Source organism: Chrysemys picta, chromosome 1, assembly GCF_011386835.1.
Source record: "Chrysemys picta bellii isolate R12L10 chromosome 1, ASM1138683v2, whole genome shotgun sequence".
NCBI lineage: Eukaryota > Metazoa > Chordata > Testudines > Emydidae > Chrysemys > Chrysemys picta.
This window is the reverse complement of record NC_088791.1, coordinates 243,928,326-243,943,994: the sequence shown is the minus strand read 5'-3', so window position 1 is coordinate 243,943,994 and position 15,669 is coordinate 243,928,326. Positions and strand designations below refer to the sequence as shown.

Below are 15,669 nucleotides of genomic sequence, written 5' to 3'. Positions count from 1 at the left end.
TGCCCTCTCTTACCTTTTGAGAGCTTAATAGTTTGCAGTTGTTCCCAATAGTGTTAGCTTAGTCATAGTTAGCTACCCTAGCCTTTTGCCCTTTATATCTTATATTTTATATTTCAGTTTATATATATATATAAATAATATATATATATATATATATTTCTCCCTTTACCCCTGCCTCTCTGGTGGGTACTCGGCTATTGATTAAAGAAAAAAAGAAAGAAAAATGGGGTTATTCCTGTTCTTTCTCCAAAGGAATTGCTGTCTCAGGCATTCCCGGCTCACCTGGCTTTAAATGCTGCCTGACTTGCAGACTTTCCATACCGATCTCTGACGAACATGCACCATGTGTCAGCTGCTTCAGCGAGGCACACGTTACCGAAAAGTGTCCACATTGCAGAAAATTGGCTGCCAGGACAAGGAAGGCTAGGGATCTCCAATTAAAGCTCCTGATGATGGAGAAATCCTTCAGACCAGCCTCCAATCCCGAATCCAGGACACGTCCGGTCGCCAGCGGCAGCGTCCAACAGGGGATCTACTTCAACAACGGCCGCTAAGGAGCCTGCTCCTAGAAAGGCTACCAAAAAGCGGTCAGACTCATCCCCACAATGAGAATCACCTAAAAGAAAGCGATCTCCAAATGAAAAATCTACCCTGGTACCAATGGCACCAAGAGCACCAGACCGTGAGGCACTGGGAACATCCGTACTGAGATGTCCTGAGGAGCTAAAGACCCTATGGGGGAAAGCTCTAATGGAGGTGCATGCAGTAAAGCCAAACCTCCCAGGTTGGCACCTACAGAGCCCAAGAAAACCTCGGCACCAAGCAGTACAGTGTCACCATCTGATATGTACCTATCTAGCACATCTCCAAGTCATCGGCACCGACAGCTTTGACCCTAATTCCTGGTCAGTGCATGATGCCGTCCCTGACACCGAGCCTTATGGTTCCACAGCAATTCATGAGGCACGCAGACCTGATAGTGGCCTCAACACCTGGAATTCCCCTACTCAGTACCGATGGTACCCCAGCGAGACCGGGACCGAGCCTGGTAACCACTCCCTGTGGATCAGACCCTCCCTTCTCCAGTGATGAGGAAGAAGAGGATGAGGCAGTAATATACACTCCTCGTCACTCCTCCCCTAAACCTGGACCCTCTCAGCACCAACCATCTACAGACATGCGGGGCTAATATGGTCAACCATGGGCACCGCCACCTATACCCTTCCCACCCAACTGGCCATACTGGGATCCATGGGCAATGTATAGGGCCCAGAACCTCAGGCCCCTTAGCCCACCGAGGTCCAAAACAACTCTGTCCCTTTCACCAACTGTCCCAACACCCTCAGAGACACAAGAGGAAGAGCTAGAGGAGCCTGATGACACACCTGAAGGTGACACCCTGCTGCCCACCCACATATCCTCTTCATCACAGGATGAAATGATGATGCCACTCCCCCTCACACACTATGGGGGATGATGTCAAATCTTTTCAAGACCTCTTCAAAAGTGTAGCTGAATCTCTGGACATTTCGTTAGCTGAGCTACAAGAGACCCAACACAAGCGCATAGACATACTCCAGGCATCCCCAACAGCAAAGATAGCACTGCCAATTAATGATGCCATTATGGACCCTGCAAAAATAATCTGGCAGACACCCGCCACAGCCCCTCCCTCCTATAAGAGGTCTGACAATAAATATTATGTGCCAGTGAAAGGGGCTGAGTTTCTATTCATCCACCCTGCACCAAACTCGCTGGTGGTTGATGCGGTAAATCCAAGGGGGAAAACAACACTAGTCCAGAACGACCCCATATGATAAGGACCAGAAAAGGCTAGACCTCTTCGGATAGAAAGCCTACTCCTCTGCCACACACTACTTCCGCATAGCCAATTATTCAGCCCTACTGGCAAAGTACACACATAATCTCTTTACCAAAATTTTGTAATTTATTGAAAGTTTACCCGATGACAAAAGAAAATGCTATAAGGCAAACATCTCGGAGGGGTGTCTCATCGCCAGGACGGCCCTACAGGCCTCTCTTGAATCTGCAGACATGGCAGCACAGTCCATCGCTACATCCATGGTCATGCACTGGGCATCCTGGCTCCACCTCTCCGGGTTCCCAAAGTTGGTCCAAGCCACCATGGAGGACTTACCCTTTGAGGGTCAAAAATTGTTTGCAGACAAAACCAATATGTCTCTACATACCTTAAAGGACTCCCGGGTGACTTTAAAAACCCTGGGCATCTGTGTATCTGCAAACAAAAAGAAACAAGGCAGGTTTTACAACCAGAGATTTTGGGCTGCTCCATACTCTCAGCACCAAAGACAGTATGACCAAAATGTAAACAAAGACAGACCAGATGTCGGCAGAATTAAGTTCAGCCTTTGACATCTCAACCATCCACCTCCAGACAATCATTTTGAAGGTCTGGTCGAGGGCACGAGACATTCACACTCTGATTCTTGAACCAGATCTGATCCCCCAGCCCGTTCGGAGACCGTCGGGTAATATGGTGACAGTCTGGAACTGTCAGACAACAGACAAACGGGTTCTGGAGATTATCCAGAAGGGCTACTCCATCCCCTTTATTTCTAGCCCACCTACTCACTCCCTTCCCCCGTCCCTCTGCAGGGAACTTTCTCACAAGCACCTGTTACAACAGGAAATAAACCACCTCGTACAATTAGGTGTTGTGGAACCCATACTATCTCAACACAGGGGCAGAGGTTTATTCCCATTATTTTCTTACTCAGAAAAAGAACGGCAGGTGGAGACCCATCCTGGATTTATGAAAAGTCAATAAATTTGTGAGAACGCAGTTTCAAAACGGTGACTATATCCACAATAATTCTGGCAGTAGAGAAAGGAGATTGGCTCTCAGCCCTCAACTTCCAGGACGCTTATTTTCATATTACCATTCACCTGGCACACAGAAAATTCCTAAGATTCACCCTAGGGAATCAGCATTTACAATACAGAGTGCTACCCTTTGGCCTGTCAACTGCCCCAAGAGTTTTTTCCAAGATTCTTGCAGTCATTGCAACTCACCTCCGCAGACAGGGAGTGATGATTTTTCCATACTTAGACGATTGCCTCCTAAGGGCACCAATGCCACAAGGAGTGATAAACGCCACGCATACCACAATAACCCTGTTCATGGACTTCGAGTTACAGATAAATGTACAAAAGTCCACGTTGGTCCCTGTCCAACAGTTGGAATTTATAGGAGCCTACCTCGACTGTCTCACAGCAACAGCAATGTTACCCCAATAACGCTTCCTCACTCTAGTCAACCTAATTTCAACAGTGATGGACAGCCCACAAATGTCTGCCAGAATGTGTTTACAACAGTTGGGGCACATGTTGGCAACAACGTTTGTTATAAAATATTGCAGGCTCCACATGAGTTTCTTACAGGCCTGGCTTCGAACAGTCTTTATACCCCACAGACATTCTCTTAACTGATGCCTCATGATGCCCTGCAGGGTAAAAGACTCGCTAACATGGTGGACACAACCACAGAACATCTGCTCAGGAATCCCTTTCCAATAAAAAGTTCCAGCCATGACAGTCACGATGGATGCCTCTTTAGTTGGTTGGGGGGCACATTTATGCGACAATATGGTCCAGGGCCACTGGTCTTCAGCAGAGTCCAACCTGCACATAAACTTACTGGAGCTAAGGGCAGTCCGAAACGCATGCGAGCTCTTTCTCCCTTTAATCAAGAACAATGCCATCAAGATCCTTATGGACAATATTGCATGCATGTTCTATATAAATAGCCAAGGGGGAGCATGATCGTACCCACTATGTTCGGAGGCAATACACCTCTGGAATTGGTGCATCAACAACAACATAGAGATTTCGGCATCCTATTTCCCGGGATGTCAGAACACAACAACCAACCACCTAAGCAGAGACTTCTAACAAACACACGAGTGGAAGATGGATCCCGGAATTCTCAAAGCCATATTTGAGCTATGGGGGTTCCCCACTATAGACCTATTTGCAACAGCTCAGAACATCAAGTGCCCACAATATTGCTCTCGGGCCGGATTGGGACACCACTCCCTGGGCAATGCTCTCCTCATAAAATGGGAAGCGCCAATGTTGTATGCATTTCTTGTGATCCCACTACTGAGCTGAGTCATTCACAATCACAGGCAGGACAAATCCAGGGTCATTCTTATTGCATCCACATGACCCAGACAAACATGAGACAGATGAGTCTGTCCCATACCTGAGACAGATGCCAGTGAAATCACCTCACACCAGTGATGAGCTGCCAAAAAATTTAACAACCGGTTCCCTCCTCCTCACCCCTCGAGGGGGTCGTGCCCCCCCTCGGGACTCCTGCCCCATCCAAACCCAACATTCCTTGACACCCCCACCCCCGTTCCCTGTCCCCTGACTGTCCCCCACCGCCCCATCCAACCTCTGCTCCTTCCTGACTGCTCCCCCGGGACTCCTGCCCCTATTCAATCCCCCTGTTCCCTGCCCTCTGACTGCCCTGATCCCTATCCACTCACCCCCACAAACTCCCCTGCCCCCTTACTGGGCCGGGGGCCGGGCCGGGGGCACCGGGGCACTCGGCCGGGGCCGTTGGAGCCAGGGCTGGGCCCTGGGCGCTTGGCCAGGGACGCCGGGCCCGGGGCCACTGGAGCCGGGGCCTGCCTCGCCTCCTTGCCCCCCTCCTCCCCCCAGAAAGCAGAAGTGAGCTGGGGCTGGGGGCGGGGCAACTTTTTTAGAACCAGTTGTCCGCTCCGAACAACCAGTTCTAAAAGGGCTTCTAAATTTAGCAACCGGTTCTTGCAAACCGGTGCGAACCGGCTCCAGCTCACCACTGCCTCAAACCCTTCCCTTAGTGCCTCACTTTCTGTCACAGGACACGGGGCGTGTCCGTCACCCCAACCTCGCAGTACTCCACCTCAAGGCCTGGTTACTCCATGGCCGATGGGGGTAAAGAAGGACTGTTCTGAAGAAGTGAAAGATATACTACTTAACAGTCGCAGACTAAGCACAAGAAAGATATACACCTCTATCTCGATATAACGCTGTCTTTGGGAGCCAAAAAATCTTACCGTGTTATAGGTAAACCGCATTATATCCAACTTGCTTTGATCCACCGGAGTGCGCAGCCCCGCCCTCCCGGAACACTGCTTTACCGCGTTATATCCGAATTCGAGTTATATCGGGTTGCGTTATATCGGGGTAGAGGTGTATATACATAAGTGGAAATGAGTCTGCACTTGGTGCCAGGACAAACAGAGCTTTCCACAGTTGGACCCACTACTTAGAATCCTTGATTATATACTGGGCCTTAAAAAATCTGGGCTATCCACAGGCTGGTGGATAGCCCAGGGTACATCTGGCTGCCAGCACCTCCATCCACGACAAGGTGGACGGAGTCACTATCTTTGCTCACCCGATGACTAAACGCTTCCTTAAAGAAATAGAAAACACTTAACCCACACTAAGAAACCCTATTCCCATATGGGACCTCAACCTTGTTCTACGCGGTCTCATGGGAAAACTGTTTGAACGCCTCACAACTTTCTTGCTGTTACTTATCAATTAAGGTTGCTTTCCTCATTGCCATCATGTCAGCAAGACGGATGGGAGAATTAGGTGCCCTAATGGCACACTCACCTTATACTACATTATTTAAGGATAAAGTAATCCTACGACCGCACCCCAAGTTCATACCCAGGGTTGCCTCCCCTTTTCATTTAAATCATCCCATATACTTACCTTCATATCTTTTTTCCGAAGCTGCATACCAACAGCAGGAAGGCCTCACTTCACACGCTAGACATCTGCAGCGCACTAGCTTTCTACATAAAAAGCACAAAAACTTTCAGAAAATCATCTGAACTATCAGTTTCCATAACAGACCGCTCAAAGGGCCAAACCATCTCAAAACAAAGACTATCCAAATGGATATCTAGATGTAGCCATTTGTGCTATCAAAACAGTAACCTGTAACCTCCACTGGGAGTTCGCACACACCCCATCAGAGCACTATCAACATCTATGGCCTTTCTCAATAATGTACCTGTGATGGGTTCCCCCCCGGGGTGCCACCTGGAACTGTGGTACCACTGAGCCCCCCTGACCCACCACCCTGGGCTCCCTCTCACACTGTGGTGCTGTGATAAGTTGCCAAGCTCTCCAAGCTTGCTCTCTCACCAGCATACACACAGGTAGGGACACACCCAGCTGCAGAACTTACTGGCTGCTGTGATCAGCTCTGCATGGGGAGGCTACCACTAAGGAACTGTCCAGCTGCTCAAGAGCACACACTCCCCTGGCAGGTAAACCCAAAATTATACCACCTTGCGCCGCACAGAGATTGGTACAGCGTAAGCTCATGAAATTCACCCTCTACATTTGTAATAGATATATAGACAATATTCCTAACTTCAGATACCAAAATGATACATGCATACAAATAGGATAATCATATTCAGTAAATCATAACCTTTACAATGATCTCACATGACCTATCTTGTATTAAAATACATCATAGTTATGCCGTAATCATACCATAATAATATATCTATGAAGAATATGGGATGCAGTGTCACAGTACCTATTACTGACATTTGCAAAGCAGCTACCTGGGCATCTGCCCATACTTTCACTAAACACTATGCTCTAGAACAGGGGTCTCCAAACTACAGCCCGCGGGCCGGATGCAGCCCGGGGCTTCCATTTGTCCGGCCCTCCAACCAACAGGGGAGAAGTGAACAGCTGAGTAGGCAGCCGAGCAGGCAGGGGGAGGGGCCGCTGGCAGCAGCTCACACGGGGCAGCAGCACAGCTGAGCTGTGCAGAGGGGTGAGTGCCTCTGGGAGCCAGTGGCCGCCCCCAAAAGGGGAGCCAACTTAGGGGAGAGTCATTGATTCAGCAAAGCAGGTACAGGGAGAAGCAAATAGGCAGGCTGCAGGCAGCTGAGCAGGCAGCTGAGCAGGCAGGGGGAGGGGCTGCCGGCAGCAGCTCGGGTCGGTGGGGGCGGGGTAGCTCAGCTGAGCTGTGTAGAGAGGTGAGTGCCTCTGGGAGCCAGTGTGCCCCCCCTCTCCCCCCCCAAAAGGGGAGCCAACTTAGGGGAGAGTCATTGCTGCAGCTGAGCAGGCACGGACCCCTGCCTTAGGAGTAAAAATACAAGCCAGATGCTTAATTACATCTCAGATAAATGGAGTAAAGAAGATGGAAATTAACAATTTCATAATGGTTAAATTTTAACTACATCACTAATAGAACCTAACAGTATTTGTATGATACAAATGTGTGAGTTTTTAGAAATAAAATAAAAACAAATGTGAAATGATTTTAATGTATTGACAAATATTGTGTGATTTCACAGTACCTGCATCAATTAACTTTTATACCTGATTTAGAATTTAATGCAACACTGACACAGTAGAATAGTGTTGTTTTTTTAACTATTTTGCATGTATTTGCATATATTTAATTTCTTTCATAGTTGCTTTGGCCCGCAAAGCCCCTTCAAAAATCTAATATGGTCCTCGTCTCATAAAGTTTGGAGACCCCTGCTCTAGAACAACAGTCAGGAGCAGATGCTCAGTTTGGACTCAGTGTTATCCACCTCAATGAACCAACTCCAAAGCCCCTCCACTCCACTGAGGGGCATTGCTCAACAGTCACCTAAAGTGGAGCACCCACAGGGGCACTCCTCAAAGAAAAAGAAGATGATGAGGTTATTCACCTTGTGCAGTAACTGAGGTTCTTCGAGATGGTTGTCCCTGTGGGTTCTCCACTACCCCCCTTCCTCCCCTCTACTTCGGTGTTTCATGCCGATCCTCTGGGGTAGAGAAGGAACTGGGAGACGGTTGGCTGTGCACTGCTAGGTAACCGCTCGGAGCGGCGCAAGACAGCTGCGGCACGTGTGCAGCCAACCGGGCACTGCTACTACAAATCTCCGATTACAAGCGCAGGGCGCCAAGACACTTAAAGTGGAGCACCCACAGGGACACCCATCTCGAAAACCTCAGTTACTGCATAAGGTAAGTAACCTTCTCTTTCTGAATTACTGTGTAATAAGATTGTGATTATGTCATGAAGGTTTAGTCCATTCTTTCATCTTGCAATAACTTATTATTTAACATTTATATTGCGGAGTCACCTAAAGCCCTTAGTAAGGGTAGGTCTCATGTGCTAGTCACAGTACAAACATAGTACAATGACAGTACTTGCATTGTAGAACTTACTAATATGCACTCTATATTTAAACTTAACAGGAAATATGAAGAAGCATTAGAATACCATCGTCAGGCCCTAGTATTGATTCCTCAGAATGCTTCCACATACTCTGCCATTGGATACATACACAGTCTAATGGGCAATTTTGAAAGTGCAATTGACTATTTTCATACGGTATGTATATGGTATGAATGAGAGAGGTGCTGGTCACAGCTGCATAAGTAGGGTTATATTTTATTTGTGTACTTAAAATAAATTCATTGCTTTATGTGTGAAAAGTACAATGTATCCTTCCCAAACTTACAGCACTTACTCTTTTGAATATTGAATAAACGTTCTGAGCATTTACAAGTAAAACCTGTTAATTAAATTAAAATAATTTTAAAAGGATCCCTTAAGAAACGTAGTATGTGTCAGTCCTTTCTGTGTCCCAGATTATCCTAATAAGTGAACGACATTGACTCTTCAGATTTACCAGATAGTTAGAATTCATTGAAATATGGTACAATTTATATTTCAATAAATTAGGTTCTAAATTAGCTACCTCTTCCTTGTAGTGACACTGAGAAGGGAAAAAAATACGAAAAACTAGTGTATTTAAAAATCAGTCTAATCTAGTCTGTGACCACAAACACTAAAGTACCGTAAACATAATTATATGATTATAATATAATATCACTGCAGGGCAGAATGAAGGTTCTTTGGGTGTAAGGGTTCCACACCTTAACATGATTGGATTTCTTCTAAGTATAACCTTAACACTGAATTTTCTGAGTTTTTGTAATGCTTGGTTTGGGGATAACATTCCTGCAATGCTTTTTACCCCTAAATGAAACTCAACTTCAACTCATATTAATATAATTTTTAGTTTGAGTCTATATATTCCAATTTAGCTGTACAAACATAAACAATAAACTTGCTCAAAGATTCTTAGTGTAGAAGCTGTAAGTATTATTTTTTATTAATTCATCTTCCTTCATGGAGGAGGAAAGGTTGCACTGCTGTTTGGTGGACAAATTTTAGTACTGGAACAAAGGTGGGTTTAGTGTACCTAGTTTTGGTTTTGTTAATCATAGAAGATTAGAGTTGGAAGAGTCTTCAGGAGGTCATCCAGTCCAACCCCCTGCTCAAAGCAGGACCAACCCCAACTAAATCATCATAGCCAGGGCTTTTTTAAGGCGAGCCTTAAAAACCTCTAAGGATGGAGATTTACCAGCTCTCTAGCTAACCCATTCCAGGGCTTCACCACCCTCCTGGTGAAATAGTTTTTCGTAATATCCAACCTAGACCTCCCCCACTGCAACTTGAGACTATTACTCCTTGTTCTGTCATCTGCCACCACTGAGAACAGCCTAGCTCCATCTTCTTTGGAATTCCCCTTCAGGTAGTTGAAGGCTGCTATCAAATCCCCCCCTCACTCTTCTTTTCTGCAGATTAAATAAACCCAGTTCCCTCAGCCTCTCCTCATAAGTCATGTGTCCCAGCCCCTTAATCATTTTCGTTGTCCTCCGCTGGACTCTCTCCAATTTGTCCATGTCCTTTCTGTAGTGGGGGGGCCCAAAACTGGACTCCAGATGTGGCCTCACCAGTGCTGAATAGAGGGGAATAATCACTTCCCTTGATCTGCTGCCAGTGCTCCTACTAATGCAGCCCAATATGCTGTTAGCCTTCTTGGCAACAAGGGCACACTGTTGACTCATATCCAGTTTCTTGTCCATGTAATCCCCAGGTCCATTTCTGCAGAACTGCCACTTAGCCAGTCGGTCCCCGGCCTGTAGCAGTGCATAGGATTCTTCTGTCCTAAGTGCAGGACTCTGCACTTGTCCTTGTTGAACCTCATCAGATTTCTTTTAGCCCAATTTGTCTAGGTCACTCTGGACCCTATCCCTACCCTCCAGCATATCTACCTCTCCCCCAAGCTTAGTGTCATCCACGACCTTGCTGAGGGTGCAATCCATCCCATCATCCAGATGTTGAACAAAACCAGCCCCAGGACCAACCCCTGGGGCACTCCGGTTGATACCTGCTGCCACCTAGACATCGAGCTGTTGATCACTACCCCTTGAGCCTGACAATCTAGCCAGCTATCTATCCACCTTATAGTCCATTCATCCAATCCATACTTTTTTAACTCGCTGGCAAGACTGCTGTGGGAGACTGTATCAAAAGCTTTGCTAAAGTCAAGGTATATCACATCCACCGCTTATCCACAGAGCCAGTTATCTCATCATAGAAGGCAATCAGGTTGGTCAGGCATGACTTGGCCTTGATGAATCCATGTTGGCTGTTTCTGATCACCTTCCTCTCCTCCAAATGCTTCAAAGTGAATTCCTTGAGGACCTGCTCCATGATTTTTCTGGGGACTGAGGGGAGGCTGACCAGTCTGTAGTTCCCCGGATTCTCCTTCTTCCCTTTTTCAAAGTTGTGCACTATATTTGCCTTTTTCCAATCGTCCAGGACCTCCCCCAATCATGAGTTTTGAAAGATAATGGCCAATGGCTCTGCAATCTTAACTTTTTGTCATTTAAAGAAGTAGCAGTATTTTTTATTCGTTTGTTGGAAGGGTAGCCTCATTTTATAGTGAAGACTGTGTTCTTCTATCATAACAATCTGCAGCAGCAACTAAAGTAAACATAAAAATGAAGAGAAAAAACTGTATGACATTATTATGATGCAATGATGTTGCAAATATCTGTTTCTCCTATTGAATATTCTGTACTCTGTTTTTTTACAGGCCCTTGGTCTTAGGAGGGATGACACATTTTCAGTCACCATGCTTGGACATTGCATAGAAATGTATATTGGTGATTCTGAAGCTTACATTGGTAAGTATATCATTTGTCGCTATATGTAGTAAAATTATGAATGGGAAACAAAACTTTTTAATGTGTATCACATAAAAGATCTTCTAATGTTACATGTACAATAGAAACCCATCAGAAAAAAAAATTGTTAGCTACTGAATCTAGAGAGAGTTAATTAAATTCAGTGGGAAGAGTCTTATGTTAAGATCAGAAAGGAAAAAATATAAATCTGGGACAAGATTTTTCTTCACATGGAGGACATTAAAAACTATTCCATCATGGAGGAGATGTATACTCCAATATTAACTGGTTGAATCTTGGCACTGTCTGGAGAAACTAGTTATTGATACCATAAATAATGGCTTCTAGGGCAGTTTATTTTAGCATCTATTTTTAATAATCATTCATAGCACCCCCAATATACATGTCACCATACAAAATGCTTGAAGTCAAAGACAAAACACAGGATGATTCAGGTAAAGAGACAAGTATGGACAAAGTAGGAAGGAAGGAAGTCTAATGTAAAAAAGAGTTCAGGAGACTTGGCAGCTTTTTAAAGACACATTATTAAGGGCACAAGAGCAAACTATCCTAATGCATAGAAAAGATAGGAAGTATGATAAGGGACCACCTTGGCTTAACCAGAGGTTCTTCTTCGAGTGCTTGTACATGTCCATTCCAATCAGGTGTGTGCACGTGCACGGTAGCCGGAAGATTTTTCCCATAGCAGCCTCCATAGGGTCGGCATGGGTGCCCCCTGGAGTCGTGCCTTCATGGCGCTCGATATAGAGCCCTGCCGACCTGCCATCCCCTCAGTTCCTTCTTACCACTAGTGACGGTTAGCTGGAACATCCCATAGCCCTTGCCCAGCAAGTGCCTTTATCTCAATTTTTTGTGTAGAGTTCTCTCTAGTTAGTTGTATAGTAGTTAGTTAGTTGGGGGTTTGCCCCTGCACCTTTTCTGACCCCCCGGAACTGGGGTATGCTGCGGTACCTGGGTTTCAAAACCTGTGAGGTCTGCGCTAAGCGCATGCCAAAGAGTGACCCCCCCACACACACACTTGTCTAAGGTGCCATGGGGAAGGTCACCAAAAGGACAGGTGTAGGATCTGCTGCGAGTTCCGTCCCAGAACTATTAAAGAAAGGGAACGGCGACATAAGTTTCTCCTAATGGAATCAGCTCTTTGCCCCCACTCAGACCTTGGGTTGGGGGACCCTGCACCCAGCACGTCCTCGTTGGCGCGGAGTGCCCTGGCACTGTCATCCTGGAATCCAGTGCCGAAAAAGGACTCCTCCCAAGACGCTCAGCACCGGCATGGCTCCTCCCATGGCTAATCAACCAGCCACCGGTCTCAGTCGCTAGTGCCTCAGAAGCAGCAGAGAGGGGCGTTTCCCCCCGGCTAAGTCTAAGGAGCCAATGGCTGTGAGACCCCAGTTGGGCCACAGCACCAGGTCCCCGGGCAGGACCGCGTCAACTCCTGCCCAGGCGAGGTAGTTGAGTCCAGGACCACTGCGATCGCTAGATCCTACTGGCCAGCAACTGCCAAGCAACTTCCCTCAACACTGGAGAATTTCGAGGCAGCGTAAGACTTGCTGCGTCTCAAGGTGCTTTTCTCGTCCACTAGCACACAGGTGGCTCCAGCCCCATCTGCACCACCGCAACCCCAGGTGCAAATGAAGAGGGAAGCTGGCGATGATGTCCTGGTGCGCTCCTTCTCCATGGCACCCTCTGGCATCAACACCTCCAAAGAGGGAACCCACTTGGTCCCCGAGCTCCCAACACTGCCATTATTTGGGGCTTCCTGCTCACCATCGCCGGATGAGGCACTGGCTGATACCGCTGTAGCCCCAGCGCTCGAGAACAATTGGGTGTTGCAGTAGTTGCTGCGCCAGGTTGCCCAGGGTCTGGGCATCAAGGCAGAGGAGATAGTAGAGGACTCCAATCCCATGGTGGATAGCCTCGTACCCTCTAGACCTTCCGGTATTGCCCCACCGCTCATAAAAACTATCCCAGACACCAACAAAACCCTGTGGCTGACCCCAGCCTCATTGCCACCCACTGCCAAGCGCAATGAACTGTGATATTTTGTGCCCTCTAATGGTTATGAACATCTTTATTCCCATCCGCAACCTGATTCCCTTTTTGTGGACACTGCTAACCAGCACACTGTTTTCAAGGCCCCTCCCCGAAAAACAGGGAGGCTAAAAAAATGCGACCTTTTCGGGGGAAAGGTCTATTCCATGGGTGGATTGCAGCTCCGTATTTCCAATCAACAGGCCGTTGTCAGTCTGTACTCTTTTAATACCTCTACTTCAATGGCAAAATTTGCGGAGCTGCTCCCCCTACACTCCCATGCGGAGTTTTTAGCCTTGGTTGAGGAGGGCAAGCTAATCTGAGAGTCATGGCTACAGGGGTGGCCATGAGAAGGGGTTCCTGGCTCCAGGTCTCTGGTTTCCCGTACGAGGTCCAGCAGACCATACAGGACCTCCCCTTTGAGGGTGTAACTCTGTTTTCGGAGAAGACTGATAAAAGCCTATATAGCCTAAAAGACTCTAGAGCCACCCTCAAATCCTTGGGCCTGCACACTCCCGCCACACAGCGGAAGTCTTTCAGGCCTCAACCTCCTCTGCGGTTCTACCAACAGAACCATCAGGACGGCTCCTGGAGGAGGAATAGGAACGGCAGAAAGAGGCTGCACTTGTCTTCAGGCCAAGGCTCTGGCCAACCCAAACCACCTTCTGGCCCCAAACCGGCCTTTTGAAGGTGCGGTCGAGGATGGCGCACCAGAAAAAAAACTGGATCTACCCCACCTTACCTTTTCCTCTCGACTTTCCCCTTTCTACTGTGCATGGTCCCATATCACTTCGGACCGCTGGGTGTTCCGCACAGTAGAGAGGTGATACTCCATCCAACTCTGTGCCCTCCTGCCCTTCCACCTCCCTTCCCCATCCCTCTTCAGGGACCCCTCTCACAAGCTACTCCTTATACAGGAGGTGCAGTCACTCCTTTTGCTAGGAGCAGTGGAAGAGGTTCCTCAGGAGCAAAAGGGCAGGGCTTTTTTTCCTCGGTATTTACTAATACCAAAAGCCAATGGCGGCCTCGGACCCATACTAGACCTGTGAGAACTCAACAAATTTGTGAAGAAGCTCAAGTTCTGCATGGTCTCTTGGCCTCCATCATCCCTTCATTGGATCCAGGAGACTGGTATGTTGCCCTCGACTTCAAGGACGCATACTTTCACATAGCAATAACTCTGTCCCACAGAAAATACCTCAGTTTTGTGGTAAACAACACCTACTACCAGTTCACAGTCCTCCCGTTTGGCCTGTCAGTGGCGCCTCATGTTTTTACCAAGTGCATGGCAGTCGTGGCTGTGTTCCTGCACAGACGGCAGGTACAAGTGTTCCCGTACCTTGACGACTGGCGATTTTCGAAAAACTGGGTCTTCTTCTGAATGAGAGAAAATCAACGCTGTCCCTAGTTCATAGGGTAGAATTTATAGGGGCAGTACTGGACTCAACACAATCCAGGGCATGCCTCCCGGAAGCAAGGTTTCAGTCCCTCGGCGACATCATACGAGGTCTCAGGCAGTTCCCCACCACCACAGCAAGTAATTGCCTGAAACTCCTGGCACACATGGCAGCTTCTACCTACGTAGTACAGCATGCCAGACTCAGACTTCAACCTCTTCAGTCGTGGCTAGCGTTAGTGTATCGGCCAGTCCGGAACAGCTTGGACAGGATCATAACCCTGCCTCACATGGTACTCTGCTCCCTCCTGTGGTGTCTCGACGCACTGATACTATGTGCAGGGCTCCCCTTCGCCAGCCCTCAGTAGCCCCTCTCGCTAGTGATGGATGCATCAGCTCTGGGCTGGGGAGTGCATTTGGGAGAACTCAGAACACAAGGCCTCTGGTCTCAGGCGGAACTCAGTTTCCACATCAGTGTCGGAGAGCTGAGAGAGGTACGCCTTGCATGCCAGACTTTCCGAGACCACTTGAGAGGGAGATGTGTATCAGTTATGACAGACAACACCATGGCGATGTTCTATATCAACAAACGGGGGTGAATGATCCTTTCTGTGCCAGGAAGCCCCCATGTTGTGGGACTTCTGTGTAGAGCACTCAGTACATCTGCAAGCATCATACATCCCCGGAGTACAGAACGAGTTGGTGGAATATCTCATCAGGTTGTTCCACGGCCACGAGTGGTCCCTTCGCCCGGATGTGGCAATTTCAATCTTCCATCAGTGGGACTTTCCCCAGATAGACTTGTTTGCCACACGACACAACGGGAAGTGCCAGCAGTTTTGCTCCTTCCTGAATCACAACCCGGGCTCCATCGCGGACGTATTCCTCCTCCCTTGGGGAGGCCATCTCCTATATGCATTTCCACTTATCCCTCTTGTTCACAAGGTGCTCTTCAAGATACGGAGGGAACAAGCTTTGGTGATATTGATAGCTCCAGCCTGGCCCCACCAGCACTGGTACACATCACTCCTGGAAATGTCCGTGGAACCTCCAGTCACCTTGCCACTCTTCCCAGACTTACTAACTCAGGATCATGGCCGTCTCCAACACCCAAACCTCGAGTCGCTGCACCTCACGGTGTGGAAGCTCCATGGCTGAACCTGATGGAG

General features: G+C 47.8%; 1 protein-coding gene across 1 annotated transcript in view; it reads left to right on the top strand.

Moving 5' to 3' along the window:
* CDC16 (cell division cycle 16) overlaps positions 1-15,669 on the top strand; it is a 68,184-nt gene that overhangs the window by 45,611 nt on the left and 6,904 nt on the right. Inside the window, exons 16-17 of the mRNA XM_005295917.5 lie at positions 8,266-8,401; positions 10,962-11,052. Of these exons, the coding sequence (XP_005295974.1) occupies positions 8,266-8,401; positions 10,962-11,052 (227 nt within the window). The remainder of the gene's footprint in view (positions 1-8,265; positions 8,402-10,961; positions 11,053-15,669) is intronic.